General features: G+C 43.3%; 1 protein-coding gene across 5 annotated transcripts in view; it reads right to left on the bottom strand.

Moving 5' to 3' along the window:
• The window catches only part of MICU1 (mitochondrial calcium uptake 1), a 109,450-nt gene extending 90,217 nt beyond the window's left edge, over positions 1–19,233 (bottom strand). For all 5 annotated transcript variants that reach the window (XM_026851942.1, XM_026851940.1, XM_026851937.1 and 2 more), the window contains exons 1-2: positions 19,134–19,233; positions 5,923–6,083 (exon numbers count right to left, since the gene is read on the bottom strand). In XM_026851942.1, the coding sequence (XP_026707743.1) occupies positions 5,923–6,083 (161 nt within the window). In that variant the 5' untranslated portion in view covers positions 19,134–19,233. The remainder of the gene's footprint in view (positions 1–5,922; positions 6,084–19,133) is intronic.
• Between the last annotated feature and the right edge of the window lie 918 nt (positions 19,234–20,151).

Consider the following 20,151-nt stretch of genomic DNA (forward strand, 5'->3'; position numbering starts at 1 on the left):
AAAACCCCAAAGAACATATAGCTTCCACCAGCAAGTCTCAGCAACAGCCAACTACAGGAGACAGGTGAGGTTGAAGTCTGGCAGAGTTAAAAAAAAAAAAAAAAAATCCCTCCAAGGTTAGGCTAACTTCTGTTTTAAAGTCTTAATTAATGAGCATTACGTCCATCCCTGGTTTTCTCCCTTGCTTCCTCCCTGTAGATACAACCTTTAGCACAGCCCAGAAGGCAGCTGAGCCATCGGGTGGTGACGGACATTGAACATCATAAGGAAGTGACAGTCATGACAAGGCTAGAACCTTAAAGTATGACACTCAATGACTGCATTGGCACTTCTAAATCAGGAACTAATAAAAAATAAATTACATTTACAATTTTTGTGCTGCTTCTACTGAAGCAGGAAATTAGTCCCGCTACTGCCCTCCCAAATTATGTGACTTCTTGGAGAGAAGTTGCCTTCCAGATAGCTACTGGAGGGCAGCCAACGCTCTCCTGGGATGAGGGCAAGGTGAGCAGGTATTTTTAGCTATTCGGTGCAAAGAGGAAGCAGCAGGCGTGAACTTGGCCACCAGAGGGCACCCGTATTTTTAAGAAAAGATTAAAAAGTACCAGCTCCAGTGACATTAAAGATCCAGGGTTCAAACAACACTTACCCTGTTAAGAGACACAGAATGCAAAGTGTTGTCCCCATAAAGTCACAGCAAACCAAGACAATTCGGGAATCAGTGTCTTGCATTTCCACCTGGCTTCCCTGCACAAATCCCTGCTCTGCTATGCTGTGCAACATTTGAATAAGATATTATGAACATGTGTGATCAAATGCCAGGGCTCTGCAGGCTCAGGGCAATACCTGTGCTTTAAGCTCTGCAGGTCAGCTGAGGTCACTCCCCCCCACGGTAGTTCAGATGTTTCCCTAATTGAGTCCAGTTTTGACTTTGGCTCATTCCCCAGCATCAGATTCTTTCCTTCCCCTGATGCTCATGGATAAAATTATGAAGCCAAAAGCTACCTGAAAGGACACGATGCTCTTTCAAGACACCACTCATAGATCAATGTGTCTTCAAGCCTTTAGGAGAAAACCCTCAGCAGAGCAATCCCAAGGATAGTCTCTTGAATCTGTCACCTCTCACAAAGAATTAAAAAAAGGGAGCAGAGCTCTCAAAAATAACCTCACATGGATAATGCCTACATTTTTTCATCTTTTCTCTCCTACATCAGGTTAAGTAGTACCTGACACATCTATAGCTATAAAACAGGTTTCTCCCCCTTTGGCTGTGATTTATGTGGTTTCCTTTGTTTTACTAGAACAAAGATTTTTAAAGCCTCAGTTTCAGCTGGCATAAGGTATTTCCAGCAATTCTGCCATTAAAAATGTATTCTAAGCAAGTTACTCTAAAGCCCTTAAGACACTGATGCAAAAAAGCAATGCATTCTTAAACAGAGTTAGCTAAGGGCTGATCTAGGCTTCAAAATTAATTCCAGGAGCACTGATGGAAAAAAGCCAAACACAAAAAGCAGTGAAGGTCAGCTGAGCAAGGAAGATGAAGGGTCTTTCCTGCAAAGGACCTTCCAGTAAAGCAATTGGGCACTTGATACAAGACGGCCGGAGGAGAAAAGGGTGGAGGAAGAGAGGAAGAAATGGTAAAGATGGAATGAAATCTGCAGAAGTGGCATCCAGAACCTGAACAGCCTAGCTTGCTGGTGAGGAGTCGAGCCTGAAAAAGAAGAGCTTGTAACAGAATGAGAATATACTGCGCCAGGGCTGGGAGAGGGGTATCTCAAGCTAAATTACTTCAGTTTATGCACAGGATAGGGCAAAGGGCAGAAGAGCACAGAATAAGGCCAAGGGAAAGCAGGAAAGTAAGCCTGGGTACTGCATTAGACACAAACATGCTGGTAGCAAAGGATCTCGTTAAGCAACTTCCAGAGCAACGCAGATAGATGCCTTGCCCTTATTCTTACTGCTAATGTATTTGTGGAAGGATAAGAAATTGAGCATAACTAAAGTACTTCCACTCATTCAAGAGCAGCACTGGTAAGACTCCACTCAGAGGTCCTTCTGTGCTCCCCAAAGGTACATTTGCTCCCCTATTTTATTCAATACTAGGTTGACTGAATGACAGGCTTCAGCACTGAAATGCCAGTTTAAGTGCTTACAGATGTCCACTGCCCACAGAGTCAGCCAGGAAGGTTTATGACATGAATATGTCTGTGGCCATTTAATAACGTTCCAAATGGGTATTTGGAACTACAAATACAGAACACAAGCTTTACATGAGTGCTAGTAACAGAGTATTTTTCATAAACATCAAGCTCTTCTCAAACTGTGAGGTTCAGTACTACTCATATATTAATGTCTCATTTAGATTAGCCAATGACTACACCAAGATTTATTTCAATTAATTAATTCAGTTCATTATACCAATGCCCAGATACTTAATTGCTTCTGTTGCCAGCTGGAGATCCTCAGAGTTTAAGTTATTGCTTAGAACGGATAAATTTCATTAGCCTTCTAAGCTCAGTTACTTGCATTGCTGAAGTATTCTTCATCACAGTGGAACAGAGCAGCATTAGCTTCTCCTGTCATGTAATTATTTCTATGAAATATATTCCACCAAAAACAGGCAGCAGGAGCTCCAGAGGACAGCAAAGGCAACAAGACCAACACTCACCTGCAACAGATGGCTATGCAGAAGGCCACGCACAGATGCAGATCAAACATGAAGATCCCACCAACCCACCTCCCATCTTAGGAAGACAGAAAATAAGTCCTTCCTGTCTTGCATCATACAACCACTGGGGCTTTTTATATCTACCTTTCCAATCCTTGACTTCTCCTCTACCTTTGTGTGGGCTTTCTTGCCTCAGCACTGACTTCTGATGTTGCTGAAGTGTATCGTACAGAATCAATCTGAAATACACTTGGTTTGGGCTACACATGACAGAAGCCACCTGAGAAGTCCTGTCTTTCTTGATGCTAAGTAGTGGAAAAGCTAAGTTCACCACCATATTAATCCCTTTCAGCAAGGTTCACCATCATCAGAAGTATTGGAAATCTGTTCTGAAATAGCAAGTTTGGAGGTTTTTTAAGTACTGATGAGTGATGCAGTGCTGCTCCCAACATGGCAGTAGAGAAGAGTTGGGGCATTTACATAAGGCTTTATGCAAATGACAAAAACCCCACAAGTCAGATATTCTTTTCATTACTGCTCTTCCTCTAACACTGCATCATCATCTACTTACCTAGCCTAAAAAGCATAAGATTTTTCAACTGCTTCTTGATTCAGCCTATTACATCTTTAATGCCTTCACTGTAATGAATAATATTTATAAGAACACAAGAAGGGGAAGACAACACTCACCTTAAAAGAAAACTTCACTGTCAGCCTGCAGGAGAGCATCCCTTACTGCATTCCCTACTCAGAGGGCAATGAAGTGCCTCGACTCATTAACAAACCACCCAAGGTTAAGCAGAATATTAGCAGGCACACACTCCTCAGAGTCATTTGCCATCAAAGGGACAGTAAATCAAAGGGAGAGTAATTCTCTGTGATGCTAAAAGAGCCACACGTCGGGACTGCTGGACCCCTCAGAGACTAACTGTGCAGGACAGGAGTTCCATATCACAGCAAAAGCACAGCTGTTCCACTAACCAAAGGCAAACAAGCATCATAAGTCATCCCTATGACAGACTAACTGCACCAACAGAAATGGTTATGCAAAGGACCTCCCAAATCTTGCTTCCCACTTAAATACCACTGCAACATTTAATAAATCAAAATTGCTTATTACTAAGTGTAAATATTCAGATGCACATGGACATTTCTCTCTGTAGTCTATAAATTATATTTTCAATGACACTTGGCTTATTTGATCCCTGTGCTACAGGTATTATATATTTACCTTTTACAACTAATTCATTATACTTACTGCTACTTATTGTAATAACTCAGGATATAGCTACCTGAATAACCCAGGATGTCATTACGAACATTTTGTGATCACCTACACTTATTATTAAACTGTACTAAACACCCAATCTATGTCTTGTGAAAGACAAAGGAAACTTGCAGTTCTTCATCACTCATTTCTTTAAACACAACATTAAAATGCCTATTTGAAAGCCTGTTTAAAACTTCTACAGGTGTCAGTATGAAGTATATTATACATCATATATCAGTTTTGTTCCTCCTCTTATTCAACAGCTGGATGGCAAGTAATTAATTACGTGAATATCATAAGCCTGGATGCACTTCTATGTTACAGTTACTGACATGTGGATTTATTTCACATCTCATATAGGAAAGGAATACTTCAAAGTCTGTACAATTCTATTTAGTGCTTTACAAATTTATAAAAGACAATGGAGACAGAGCAAGGAAAGAAAACAAATAGTAACAGCAAGCCAAATCTCTCCAGATTGACCAAGACTGGGGAGATCACAGACCAGCTACTCCAAAGAGGCTGCCCCTCTCCTGTATCTGATTTCTGTCAGCACTCTCAGCTGAGCAAGGTCAAGCCCAGCCACATTGCCCAGGGGCCTCCAAGGAACAGCCAAGTACTGCAGGAGCCAAAAATCACTCCCTGAAATCACCCCTGACCTAGCATTCCACATACCATTAGCAGCTCTCTGCTGCAGGAAGCACCTTCCTCCTGATAAAAGGCAAAGCTAACAACTGACAATTTGGCTGTTTTCAAGAGCAGGAGTGAATCTGCTGCAGGAGGGAGTTACTAACTCCCTGTCTTTGGGACAGCATTACGTAGGACATGATGTCCTACCTACTTTACAATCATGCTGAAGATATTTTAAGTGGAAAAAACCCTGCTCGCTTTCCTGCCTGAAAAGGGGTATTATCTTAGCCATCCCCGCAGAGGCATTCAGGTCTCGGGGATAAAGAGGCACTATAAAACTGCAGATTATTAGCAAAATGCAGCATAAGAATTCACTGTGCTGGATCATGGTGTTCTTCCTCAGCCTGAGCAACTCCTTTTAGGAGATATCAAAGTTTGACAGCTCTAGGAACACACAGAAATATTATCATCACCTTCCTCCTGTTGCATTAAAACTACAGCCTTCTAGCCACCTCACAGGTGAGGAGAGAGGCAGCAATAAATCACCTAAATATTGCAATGAGAATAAGGTTTTCAGTGGAATATATGGTTTTCAGTGAAGACTTGATTTTCAGACTCCAACTGCAGCCATGAGCTTGAGCAACACTGCTGGTGTCACGCTGCTGCCACGTTTTGAGGGAAGAGAAGGGAGCCCTTGATATACTTCTAAGGTGACACAGGCCCAGGGTCCAGTGAAGGTCACCTCAGACAAGCACAAATATCCCCCTTCTTCCCACAGCTATGGAAACAAGCTTTGAGCCTCATGGCCCATGAGTAGGTATGCTCAGACTCTGGCCCTTAAAAACCACAAAGTCCTGCATGCTGCTACATTACCACCAAAAAATAGACTGTGCCCTTCTGAACAGAACACAAAGAAAACCAGAGTAGGATCCCCTGGCCAAGTGTGTTGTCCCTAACAGCCCTCCCAGAAGCTCTAAGCATGACATTTTCACCGAGCTTGGTCAAGTCAACTGATTTCTCTTTGCACACCACACAGACCCATACAGCATCAGCATGCAAGGGAAAGCTGGGCAGCAAACCCCACCAAGGGCAAACAGCCCATGGGAGGACAGCTACAGAGGAAGACTCTTCAGCCCTGAGCTTTTTCACATCTCTGACTACTCACAGCAGCAAAGCAGCACCCCACAGGGAGTCACCAACAGCCATTCCTTCCCTGCAGCAGAGGCATGACAAGCAGTAACACTTACAAAGTCTCCCACAGATCTTAAACCCATCTGCAGGTACTTACCACAGGACTAATGCAGCATGAGTCCTCGGGCAAAAAAATAAAAAACAAACAAACAAACAATATTACCTCTGCCAAAGGAATCTGGCACTTGCTGTCGCTGCAGCTGTCCCTACGAAAGCCGCCACCACAAGCCTACGCCTGGTCCTGGGGTGATGTGCTGTCCCAAGGTAACGCCGCGAAACAGAAGACAGCCCTGCTGCTACGGGAAGAAATCGAAGGCGAAACATCCTGTCAAGTAAGAACACCACGTTAGTAAAGCAACAAACGGTTTCCAGTCAGGGACTCTTACACTGACCCTGAACCAGAAATTTCCTCACATTTTTTCTGAAATAGGAAAGTTACAGAAAATAACTGTCACAGATGTTTATGAGCTGTTCTGAAATAGGTGTGTAACCTAATAAATACCAAATTATGAGTATCACATACTGGCATACACCTGGCTGACACACCTTGCTATCACATCCCAACTACTTACTCAGCTGCTCTTACAACGTTTTTCAAATTCCTCTTCAGCTTTTCCCCAGCACAATTCGTTAAGAGGAAATATTTGCACTGTCCCACTCAAATGCCAGGGCATGGAAGATGTAGGTAGATCTTACAAGAAACTACAGCGAATAAGAAGCATTGGCTAGAGGGAGAGACACAGCTGGATTTTAAAAGGCAAATTAAACCAAATAACAAACCAACCTACCAAACGAAACCCAACCGTGTTATTTTAAATTTCCCATACGAAAACCCTACTGTTCCTAAATCACTTTTTTAGCTAGCCTGGAGCAAAACATTTATATTCCACTTGAAGTTTAGAGCAAGTTTCAAAGTGTCAAAACTTGTAAAATACAATCCACACCCTGTAACACACACAACAGTACAGAGATAAATGGGAAACCAGAGCTACAAATCTCAACATTATTACAACAGCGAAATCTGAACCACAGAAATGTCACCTCATCACACACCAGCTACAGGAGAAAAAGCAATTTTGCTAGCTCACAAGATTGAAGGTGAAGGATAAATGTTGCCTTTGAAAAAGAAAAGGTGATGCATCTCTTAATGAAATAAAGGTTTCCTTTCTAACTGATGCAAATTCAATTTTCCAATTGCAGGGTCAGCCTTAAAAAAAATTGGCAACAGCATGGTAAAAGAATTCAAGACCAGCAAAAACACTGGAAGTAGAGAGCAGGGAAGCAGTGGCCCAATTTTCTCCTTTTGTTCCCCATTCTTCCTGTTCTAATCAAATATTCCCAACCAGCAAATAACCACAGAACACAAAAATAAAGTTGCATCTGTTGGTTTCTATCTGCTTTTGCAAGACAAGATGTCACCATGCCATTCTGCTAAACCATTAATGAAAATCTAGGGACTGTTTTACACAAACACATCTCACATGTGTGGTGTGTTAGGCCATTTCAGCTATAAAGAGTTGAATACATTACCACCCTTTTCCACCAATTAAAGCAACATGGAGCTCAGGATTTCATCATGCAAACCAGTGATGTGAACTTAGAGTGGGGAAAGAGAGGAAGAGGGAGCAAAGACACATATAAAATATTCAGCAGATAATTCTGAGGCAAGAAGTGGTGGACATAAGCCTGAAGGCTTCTCAGCACAATCAAGAAATAAGTAATGAGGGGAAGGAAAGCATAGATAATGAAAAATCATTAGCAAATCTCTTGTCAGTGATTTTTCATATCATATCTGAGTGTTTCGCACAGTCCTGGGACAAGGGAGATGGGATGGAGCATCAGCAGGTGACATCAGGATGGGATGGAGGGGGCAACACTGCTCTTGCTGGGTAGGACAGAGTTATGGAATGTCTGTTCCTCACCACCCCTGTTTATGGGCAAGTACCACCAACTCCGCTGCTCACAGCTAGTGCATCTGAAGAGCATCCATTTTATATTCATCTGTGCACTATTAAAAACCCAGTTTGCAGCCGGCATTAACATTTTGTTTATTCCTTTAAAAATAAATAAGCTTAAAGTTTTAATGGAATACAGCCAGCCAACAGCGCTTATTCTATCCCAGTTCTGAACAACAGAAGATTTTGTTATGAAAAGCAGCTTGTTTCAAATTTGAAGTTATTTACACCCTACACAAACCTGATGTTTCCATCTCATCTCCAGGGATGAATTTGTTACATATGCAGAGAAAAATCTGAAAGTGTTATTTTCACCAAGAAGCTAATGTTGCCCTTACTTGGGTCCCCTGTCCTAATTACAGCTTTATATGCAAAAGATGTAATGGATAAGGAAAGTGTTGCCAGTATCATTTAATCAGTCAACATGAAAATCAAGCCTCACAGTGCTTACTTTTGAGCTTGAGGAGATTTTTACAAAATTTCAGATTGTTGGCTTTAGTACTGCATAAATGTTTGCTTTGTCTGAGCCCTAAGAAAAACTAAATTATCTGCTTTGTCCAAGTAATCTCCATCCCTGATGGTGCAGGGACATTCATCCAGACAGTGCTCACTTGGTAGCAATTGCCCAAGAGAGCTGGAAGCAGGCGGTTCCCATAATAACCCTAAAATAAAGAGTAACCTTATCTCAGAACAAGAAAAAAGCACTTTGGAAGCTGAATTTTCCATGCTTTCCATCTGCAATTTTACAAACTCTCATGGTTGTTTTTTTTAATTAAATCAAAAGCACCATGATATTTGGTGCGTTCTGTTAAAAGCTCCAGGCATTTAAGTCAAGATCACTTGAGAAAGCTGGTGCATACTTTCTAAAAAATTAAAAATGAGCATCTTGCCCTAACTACAGCAATGAAAAGCTTAACACCACAATCTGCAGTATGATAAGGAATAAAGCTGAGATAAAGTATAAAACTACCAAGAACCGATGTGATTACAGCTTACAATAAGAAACCACCTCAAACCTTGCATGATTTAATGCAATAAATGATTTTAAATGGGATGAAACTAGGTAGTTCAGAGGAAAAAAACCCTCCAAAATACTGAAAATAAAGATAAAGCAGTTACCATGATGTTCTAGCATTACTGCTACAAGGAATCTGCAGATCATAATTTTGTTTCTAAGAGATAAGCCAGTCCTATCTTAAGTGCTTGCTCAGAACAGCTCTACAGTTACTTCCAAAGATCAAATTAATATCCTTGGATAAAAGAAAGGGGGCTCTCTTTCCAGAAAGGAATTACATATCTGCTTTTATTTATGCCACAAGACATGGGTATTATTTTTTAAGCAGAAGAGTCAACCGACAGACTTGAAAATTTAAAACCAAAAGTTGACTGTCTCCTCCACTATTAAATATGAGTTACTCCACCAAAACCCAAACCTCAAACCCAAACATTCAAAAAACTAAAAAAAAAACCCCAAAAAATAATCCACCTCTCATCCCAAATGCCCACCAGAAGGGATGTGACAACCCATCCTGGTACCCGGCTCTCTGTCCGCTTCGGCACCGCATTTTCGTGCCCCAGGTCTGTGGTTTAAGCTGTGTTTCTGCCCCAGCTGCTGCAGCAGCTCTCACGGCCATGAGGCAAGGCTCAGGGCCCTGCTCTATGGGTCCATGCAGCTGGCAAGATGCAACAGCATAAAGCCTCATGTATTTGTAATTCAGCATTAAACGTGTTAGCGTCTGACATCCAGGAAACCCACAAACCCATTAAGAAAGTACCGCTTCCCATCTGAGACACGACGGGCATCATTCAAATCGAGGACATCCAGCTTTAAAAGAAGAAATGTAAAATTATTTCAACAGCTATATACATTCTGGCTTGACGTGGATGTTTTATTTCCCTAAACAACAATCCTCTGTCTGCTGACCTCTTTTGCAAAGAAATTCAGACAGGCGCTCCACTTCCTCCCCTGCCACATCCAGAGCATCACGTGCAGCCTTGGATTTTTTCAGTGCACGTAAGAATTGGCAAATCCCAACTCTCTCACATCCTTTTTCAAATACCCAAAAAAAGAACAAAAAACCTTACTCCCATTCTTCCAGCACCCTAATTAACTGACAGTTTCAAGACTGAAAGCATTAAGTAGCCCAGCCTCAGGAAAAGGGACTTCTTTGCACTTGGATCCCCCACAGCACTGAACTTCTTGTAGTCCTTTCCGGCAATCCACAACAGGCTCAGTTTTTAAGATGAAACACGCTTAAAGCAGCTTTTTGATGCTGAAGCTGGCCTCAGTGGCACAAGCATGTAAGAGGGAGAACAGTACCTGAATAAGCTGATAGGTGTTTAATTTTTAATCAGAGAAGGGTTCACTGGCACTTTTTATTTGAACAATTTTACTAGGACTTGGTAAGCTCGCGCATTAGTTCAAAATGTCAAATGTAAACTTAAATGAAAAATACTGTTATGTAGTAAAATCTTCTCAAAAAAAGAGATTTGCATTTATGAGGCACTGCTTAGCATAAAAACTTCTGCAGGGACTGGCTGAGACAGAGTCAGTAAGAACTGAAAAAGCTTTCTGGAGTCGTATGGTTATTCAAAAGCAAAATTTTAGATTGCCAGAGAACACCAAGACATCCTGACCCAGCAGCCGCTGCAGGAAAATTCCTCATCTATGTCCCATTCAGGCCCTGACCATCAGTTATACCTCACCCCTGCTCACTGAAGTCAGCAACGCTGGCTCCAGAAGGCGTGGGGTGCCCTGATGCAGAGAGCCAGCGGCACAAGAGCACAGGCCTCAGCTCTCCTGCCTCTGTTTTCTCAGGAAGATTGTTGGGAAGTGGGGAAGGAAAAAATGCAGTGGGGAAAAAGTACAACACAACAAAGTCCAACGGGAAGGAAAAGTCAAGACACAATGAAAAGCGCAAAGCAATCAGGAAAGAAGTTTTACCACCAATGCTAATATAGAAATACTTAATCCAAGATACATAAATCGGGGGGAAAACTTCTCAACATCAAATCTGCCTCCACCAAAATTAAGTTATTAATTCTGACTTCTCCTTCCCCCAGTTCTCCATACTTTCCATTTACAAACTAGTACCAGTGAGAGAGATTTGTCAAGGAATTCATACAAAGGGTGCCCAGAGGTGTATTCCAGCTACCAAGGCATCTGGATCCACTCCTTCCCTCATCCCCAAGAGACCAAACTGCTTCTGCTCTTTCTCCCCTCCCATAACTCCAAATTTTCACCTTAGCCAGTGCAATTTTCAGATAAAGAATTACTCATATAACTGAAATTATTAGCTTATTAAGACACATAAATCCGTTTTGAGAACGAAAATGAAATCTAGCAGCAAAAGTGATTACTTCTCAGGTATGAGACTGGGGCAATATTTAACCACATTAATTTCACTTGAGAGGGGAATCACATTTGTTTCGGAGCACAGTTCAAACTGATGGAGAGTCTATGAAGCATCAATCGATAACACGCTGCCAGGGCTGCAGCAGAAACCTAAGCCATAGCGTGGCAATTTCTTTTTAACTGTCATTGCAGTAAGCGTTCACCTCCGTAAAATCCTCAGCCCTGAAAATGCACACTTCCAAATTCTACAGCTCTGTAACTACACCCAACCATCACTTTTCCTCCCCTTGGGGACGATCAGTGCTGTCTCTCAAACAGCCAGGATTTAGTATTAACCCTCATTCTGCTGTGAATGCAGCTGCTATTAAAGCCATACTACTGCATTTCATCACATATTTTAAAATTCAGTCTAATGTTGCACTACCAACATGTTTTGGTGTTCTGCAATCACCTTGCCATTGATGTGGCTTATTTACTATAAAGATTTACCAGGATGATATCCATTAAGACTCCATTATTAATGTCATCCTCATCTCACAAGTTGCTTTATTCTAACAAATTGATCATTTAGCATCGTAAGACACAAAGTGAAAACAAACGAGCAAAATCACAGCTAGTTTGATTCCTACTTATTAAACTACCACTTTTACACACAGGTGTTCTTCTCCTCAATTTAATGCATACATCCTTACTATTAGTTATATTTAAATTAAGGAAAATGTAGGTTTCTCTGTTACTATCAGTTGCTCAAATTCCTCCCCTATTTTTAAGCTCCACATACTCACACCTAGGCTCTCAGGGCTTGAAAACAAAAGGTCTAGTTAGGAACCTCAGATCATCCTGAGATAGCAAGTCCTGTCCAAAAGAAATAACCATACCTCCTTGGGCTGTACAAGTCACCCATGCTGATTTCTACCAAGACTGCTGCCACAGGAGCTTTGCCTTAGACTCAAGTACAGGGGCCAGAGAAGCACCACAAGCCAAAAGCACTGCCACACAGAGCCTAGATTAAAAAAGACAAGACTGAAAATAATTTTACTGGTCTTCAGTGCTAAGTCGATTGGGAAGATGTACATAGGACTTTTGATTTAGCTTTAATAAAGCATTATTAGTAAGTGCAATTGGATTATTCATAAGGGTGTGGGTCAATAGCTAGCTTGGTCTTAGTCTTCCCTTAAGAGGGAGGCAGGAATGTTTACTCACTGGAGAAGGATCTTTGCCCATGTGCCTTCAAATATTTAAACTATGTTTAGGATAAAGGCTTTGGTGTCAACTAAAATGGCAGAAGAAACGTCACTTGGCAAGCTCAGCAGGAACCCCAAATCCAACCTATTAGCTGAGCCACCAGAGGACTTGTGAGCAGATGCAGCCACCATGAACTGAAGCCTTCTGAGAAACAAATAAAAAAATCAACATACCCAAACAAAATAAACTGGTTACATCTGTTACAGCAGCAGTAAAAATGGCACCTTCAGCAAGAGTAGAATATGTGCTTTCTACTTCCAACAGTCAGTCTACAGCTAAGCACAGTAGGTTTTTAAGTGGCAACCATAATCTTCCACAGAAATGAATGCTAAATGCTGCTTTTTTCTGGTTAAAATTTTCCTTTCCCCTTCTACCCTCAAAAGGCAGCCTATTCCTTGGGCTTTCCTACCTAGAAAACATTACAGTAAACCCCAGAACCGACAAACTCCTTAGTATCATCTCCACAGAAGGTGGAGGTTAACTAACAGACCTGTAAAAACAAAAACCAAACAAAAAAAACCCCTTATCTCAGCCCTTATTAAGGATAATGACCCTGTTTCATGAGCTACTTCTACATTAAACAGTCTAACGTGAAATCTTTTTCCAATCACTACTCCCAAATAATCAGGCTGTCTTTGCAAACCAGCCACATGAGCAGCTGCACCAAAGTGGAGGCATTTTCACAGAAGGAAAAGAATTGCACTGAATTGGAGAGCAAAGATATATCAGAGAACTGTTGGCAGAGAGGTAGAAAACATAACAATTTTTCTTTTTCTGTAGAAAGTTACAGGCAGCAGGCATAGAGTTGCTTAATGACCTGAGTGATTTAACTTGGCTTGCACAATCTGTGTCCATGGGATGTGACTTTCCTAAGAAACTTTTGCACCAAATGGAAAGACTGTCCTTGAAGCTCCTGCCCCTTCTCCAGCCAACAGCCACCTACCTGCATGTACCTTACAATAACAAACAAAAATAAACCTCGAGCAGTTAAAGTAGATTTAAGAGGTATTTATGGCCCACTTGGCTCTAAAAAACCTGCTGTTAATTCTTAATGAATAAACATGTGTTCCTCAAGAAAATAATGCTGGAAGAGAAAAATTTAAGTAGGCTGAGAGCAAAAGCCTCACTAGGCTGTAAAGGTGACAGTTCAGCAGGCTTGAGTTATCTGCAGATGCATGTCCAGCTTCAGAAAAAGACAAAGTTTCTTTTTGGAGGTAGACAGGCAGCAGATCATTTCAGAATTTGACATGGTGAAATCTGTACCTCTTTTCCTCTCTGACAAGGAAGAAGATTTGGGAGCCCACTGAGGACTTGAATTTCAGTTTCACCGTACATAAATTTTCCCCTTTCCCATTCTGGCTTTTAAACAGAAACATCACCTACCCCAGTCACAGCCACTTCTTCAGAAAATGCATCTCCTGCCCCAAGAGCCACACTTCCATGGCACATATCCAAACACATTTTAAATAAAAATCTTACTGAAACAAAATTAAGTTACAGCATCTGCATTTCATCCACCAGACAGTGATTTCTTGGGAATTCAAGAGAAGAGCACTGGTTCCCCCCAAAAAAGGAGAAGCAAGCCTGAACTACTGCTCTTGCTTTTCTAGCAACACATTACTAGATTAGCTTGAACTTCAGAGAGAAAAAAGAACATGGTTAAGTCTGGCTAATGCTTTGTGCTTTCAGACCACAACCCCAGCAGCTCGCTTCCAGCATGAAAAAGCCAGCAACAAACACCCGGCTCCATCCAAGGTGGCAAGGCAGACTGCACACATGCTTAGGTGCTGATCTGGAGCAAACACCCCACCAGGCAGAGGACCAGAGGAGTCACAGTGCCTGACCACTACCCCCCACCACCTCCCTCCCTGCAGTCAGGAAACTAAAAAGCAAAGTACCCATCAGCAGACAAAGGAGTTTTACTTGATGGTCCACCAAAACTTCAGCCAACAGAAAAAAAGGGGATTATATTAACAGAAATAGAAACCCATAGTTACAGACTAAGAGGAGGTGCAGAGAAACACCTCCACATCTCAGTGCTGTCAGGGTTTAAACTACCAGAGTGGGGCAAACTCCCAGGCAACTCCTGTATACAGCAAGCACATACCTGGTGCACACACACATGCCATCTACTACAGCAACAGTCCTCCTGTTAAAGAAAACACCAGCTGGCATAAGGCAGACACCAATTCCTGCAGATCTTCCTTGTGTCTGTATCATAGATATCATTTTAGTGGAAAAAAATGCAACTCATCTTCTAGCTCTCGAAGCAACAATGCCAGAGATGGAAAGTTTGCCTCAAACTAATGAAAAAACAGATATTAAAGTGGTGGCACGTACACAACTAGTCTATACAGATATTGGGTCTCATTGTGAAGTTGCCAAAGACCAGCTTGGTCTGCATCACAGACTGACACGCTACAAATTACACACACGGATTGACAGGTCTCATGTTTCAAGCTCAGGTCAGCTGCAGTGTTGCTCATCCCAAACCAGGATCTTCTTTCTTGCTATCTGCAGGAGGACCTTGGGCTTCATTTCAAAATTCTAACAGTAAGAGAAAAACCTAAGAATGTGAGCTTGAGAGACCCTGAAGACTTAAAAGAAACCCCCCACGCAGAGAAGCCAACTTTTTCCTGTCTACAAAACACAGTCTGAAAACCATTACTTTAAGTCAATGACTTGTTTTGCTGTGGTGACAATTTGTCACAGGCTGCAGGGACAGAAAGGAAACCCTGTAATGAATCAAAGGCTGTTTATGCAGAGCATTTAAAGCCACATATTCACCACTCATATAAACCAGCACAAGCAGATGGGTTGCCCTCAGCTGCGCATTCCCACCTTGTGCTGTCCCCAGCACAAAATTCCCAGTTACAGGGATCAGCACGTTGGTTCACTCTACCCTCTCCTACCCAACATCCACAGCAGTGCCATCCCAGACAAGAGGATCTCTTCATATGGTGGTACGGCTAGCTCCGGGTAATTAAAAGCTGCTCTCAAAAGAGCTTCCATCCAGAATGCATGGAAGGAAACTCCACTGCAGGTTTCTTAGCCAAAAAAAAAAAAAAAAAAAAAAAAAAAAAAAAAAAAAAAAAAAAAAAAAAAGTCATTGCACTCAGACAAGGTAGCAGACAAAATAACCCAGAATTTACTAGACAATGACTTTTCGGATAACCCTGCAGAAGACGCAGTAAAAAACAGCATGATCTGAACAGTCAAGCTGTCTATTTTTTCTGTTTTATAGTATCTTAAATCTTTCACTAAGAGTCAAGCTTGCTGAAGACTTTTGGACAGTGTGTGCTTGGGCAGACAAAGTGCATTTCATAAAACCACAGGGTGGTTAGTGTTTGAAGTGACCTTAAAGATCACTTAGTCCCAACCCCCTGTCACGGGCAGGGCCACCTTCCACCAGCCCCGGTTGCCCGAAGCCCCGTCCAACCTGGCCTTGAACCCTGCCAGGGAGGGGGCAGCCACAGCTTCTCTGGGCAACCTGTGCCAGGGCCTCACCTCCCTCACAGGGAGGAATTTCTTCCTCATATCTAATCTAAAACTACTCTCTGTCAGTTTAAACCCATTACCCCATATCTCATCACTATACCCCTGATCAAGAGTCCCTCCCCCCGTTCCTGCAGCCCCTTTCAGCCCTGGGGGCCGCTCTAAGGTCTCCCCTCAGCCTTCTCTTCTCCAGCTGAACCCCCCAACTCTCTCAGCCTGTCCTCACAGGGGGGGGGGGGCCCAGCCCCTGAGCATCTTCGCAGCCTCCTCTGGCCCCGCTCAAGCAGGTCCGTGTCCTTCTGCTGTTGGTGCCCCAGAGCCGGACCCAGCCCTGCAGGGGGGTCTCACAGAGCGGAGCAGAGAGGGAGAATCTCCCCCCTCGCCCTGCTGCCCACCCTGCTCTGGGTGCAGCCCAGCACACCGTTGCCTTTCTGGGCTGTGAGCACACATTGCTGGCTCACAGCCAGTTTTCCACCCACCAAAACCCCCAAATCCTTCTCCCTGGGGCTGCCCCCCACCCACTGCTCACCCAGCCTGGATTTGTGCTTAGGATTGCCCCGACCCATGGGCAGGACCTTGCTCTCGGCCTTGTTGAACTCCATGAGCTTTGCACAGCCCCACCTCTCCAGCCTGTCCAGGTCCCTCTGGGTGGCCCATCCCTTCCCCTCCAGTGTGTGACCGCACCACACAGCTCAGTATCACTGGCAAACTCGCTGAGGGTGCCTCAATCCCACTGTCCGTGTCGCTGATGTTAAACAGCACCGGTTCCAACACCCACCCCTGAGGACATCACTCCTCACTGCTCCCCACTGGGACATCGAGCCAGTCACAGCAACTATTTGAGTGCAACCATCTAGCCAATTCCTGATCCACTGAGTGCTCCATCCATCAGATCCACATCTCTTCAGCTTAGAGACAGGGATGTCATGGGGGACAGTGGCAAAAGCTTTGCACCAGTCCAAGTAGATGATGTCAGTTGCTCTTCCCTTACCCACCAGTGCTGTAACCCCATTGTAGAAGGCCACCAAATTCATCAGGCACGATTTGCCCTTAGTGAAGCCATGTTGGCTGTCACCAATCATCTCCTTATTTTCCGTGGGCCCCAGCAGAGTTTCCAAAAGGATCCATTTCCATGATCTTGCTGGGCACAGAGGTGAGACTGACCGGCCTGTAGTTCCTCTGGTCTTCCTTTTTAAAAATGGGGGTTAATGTTTTCCCTTTTCCAGTCAGTGGAAACTTCACTGGACTGCCACAACTTCTCAAATATGATGGATGGTGGCTGAGTCACTTCATCCACCAGTTCCCTCAGGACCCACAGACACACCTCAATGGGTCCTGTGAACTTGTGCACCTTCAGGTTCCTTAGATGGTCTCGAACCTGATCTTCTCCTACTGTGGGTGGTTCTTCATTCTTTCAGTCCCTGCTTTGACTTCTGCAACTTGGGTGGTGTGCCTGGAACCCTTGTTGGTGAAGACTGAGGCAAACAAGATATTGAGTACCTCAACCTTCTCCACACCCTGAGTAATCAGGTCTTCCGTTTCCTTTTGGAGAGGCGCCACAGTTTCCCGATTCTTCATATTTTACTATGAGTCCTTGCATTTCTTACTAAAACTGTCAAACACATCACCCTAAAGATATATAGCCACCCTCCCCATTAAGAGGTAGCCATGCCAACAAACCTTTCTTAAAACTGTTCTGTTTAACAAAACAGAAGTAATAATATTCGTCTCAAAGGCATACAATGCTGACTACTATACTCAAAAGACCCTGGGTAACTGCTTCCTACTGAACTATCCCAAAGAGCATCATCCCACCCAAAATCACATCTACAACAAGATACTTTTTCACTAACACCCCTGCAACATCCCAGTAGGACACACAGCATGTGGAAAATTAACAAATACATTTTGTTGTTGTTGCAAACAAGCATCTTCAGTCATGCTGCAGTGAACTGTGTTAAAATACTGTGCACCAGCAAGGCCATTGGAAACTTGGGAAGAATAAACCAAGTATTTCCATATCCCAGGTCACTCCATTTCAAAAAATGTTACTGCAGCAAGTGGAATGCCACGCAATAAGTTTTTAAAATGAACCTAAAACGATCGCTACAGAACTTACTTTGCTCAAGAAATGGAAAAATGGGTATTTCCACATTCTAGACCTAAACATAGCTGACGGCTCCCTCAAGTTTCACCTGAAAAATGTAATGCTTACAGGATACTGCTTCAAAGCCCTTCTGCATCTTCAAATGATTTGCAAGTCTTGCAGTTTGTCCTGTTAAACTGCCTGAGGACAATGGTACAATCTCTCCTCTGAAAACACTACTGCAAGGTTACCCAGGAACCTGACCTCTCAGCCCGAGGCACAACAGGAACCTTAACAGAGAAGTTACACAAAGACTAGTAAAATACAGGGAGCTTGAGAGTCCCCAGCAGGCAGACACTAATGATGTAAGCAAAGCACACCGTTCTTTTTCCTCCAGAGCATGAAATTTCCAACTTCTTTAGTTTAGGAAGCAGAATATCACAAAAGCTTCTGCAGAAAATGGGTCATTTGGAGAACAAGCCATTTCCACGAGTAAACAAAGAACAGGGGTTACATGAGCTTATGACACACTGCTGAATATGCACATTATACTCTAACATACCACTGAATACCAGAAAATTTAAGGGGATGGTTGTAAGCCACAGGACCTGACCTAAAGAAGCTGCTGCCTGAAACTGGGGACCACCACAATCCCCTCCAGAGCCCCAGAGGCATGGGTAGCACTGACACTACAGCACATTTCCCTCCCACCCCTGGGCTGGCCAAGAAATGCTTTGTTGCTCCAGATGGACAATCACACATAGTTTAAACACCTTTAGTTAGTTTTGGTTGGTTGGTTTTAAGGTGATCAAATACATCTTTACTGAGTGCATAGAAACAGTGAGTTGCATTGTGGTTTTGGTTTGTGGTTGTTTTTAATATTTTAAGAAAGTGACACAACTAAGGTTGGGCTGACAGGAAGCTCCAGGTAGCGGGCTTCTTCCACAGCTCACTCCCATGCCTGCTTCTCCATGCCCCTCCTTCCAAATCACACAGCACTGCCCAAGGCCTTCCAACAGAGAAGTCAGCACAAATTTTCACATTGCAAAAAGGCAACCCATATTCCTATAGCTTTAGGAACAATCCTGGGTGAACACTTCTGAACAAGAATAATCCCAAGCAGGGCAGATTTAAAGGTAAGTATCAGCCAGATGATTAGTTCAGCATAGTTAAAAGCCCCTGAGAACACAGCCACACTATGAGTTGCACACCCCAGCAGGCAGCAATACCACCCTCACCCTGTAGTGCAAACGTATTTGCTCCCAGCTTGCAGATCAAGCGGTCACAAAGAACACAGGGAATTACTTTTCAGCGATTGCAGGGGCGCGTTCTAAAACCAAGAAAGAAACATAATAAAGATTATAACTCTTTACTGCCAGCAAGGTGATGCACACAATTTCCCTCCTGGCAGTCATGCTCTGCATATTAGTGCCCGCACATATTGACAGCAGCACTTGCATCTCAGACTGCCCGCCTAATAAGGCCAGGAGGAGAAAAGTGGTCATGCAGCTGATTAAAAGGAAAAGGAAAGCCTTGACTTTAACTGAAGTCTGAGCTAGCACTTGGGTTTCTAAAGAGGAAAGCCTCAAAAAGTCCTCCCTTGTCCAACCTCCCCACCTCTAGTCAGTGGACCGCACTAAACACATTCAGATTTACTGTCTTTCCCAAGCACCTCATTAAACTAAAGGCAAATATGGTACACATAAATCACGTCATAACAAAGATCAGGCCTTTCGCTACTCTCTGAAGTTTATTGACCCAAATTCACCCCAAAGGTTTTTCAAAAGACAAAACTGCACATCAAATGTTTAGCTGCTCAGTGAAGTTAAAGCTGTTTAACGAATCACTATTAAGAAAAATTGCTTTGACATTAGCTATAACACACAGCAATAATTCACACAGCCCTGGCAATGCTGCGAGTAACCCCCTACAGCAACAAAAATAAACCAAAACTGGGGAGTGGAGACCCAACTCCTTGCACTATGTGAGAGCTTCCCAAAACACGCCTTGCAGGCCCCCCCAGGACCAGGCGCGCTGGAGGGGATACTTCCTTCTCCTGCGCCTTTCCCTGCAGGAAAAGGTTTATTTCCTAAGAAAGAAATTCCAGTATTACCGCAGGGGCCCGGGGGACGGAGAAGCCATAACAGAGCACCCCGAGCCCCCTGCGTGCCGGAAAGCCCAGTTCCCCGCGGGCAGCAGCTCTCCCTCAGCTCCGAGGCCTGGGTCTCCTCCGCCCCCGGGTCGCCTCAGCCCCCG

This window comes from Athene cunicularia (genome assembly GCF_003259725.1).
Source record: "Athene cunicularia isolate RWA chromosome 6 unlocalized genomic scaffold, athCun1 chr6_part2, whole genome shotgun sequence".
In the NCBI taxonomy this organism is placed as follows: Eukaryota; Metazoa; Chordata; class Aves; order Strigiformes; family Strigidae; genus Athene; species Athene cunicularia.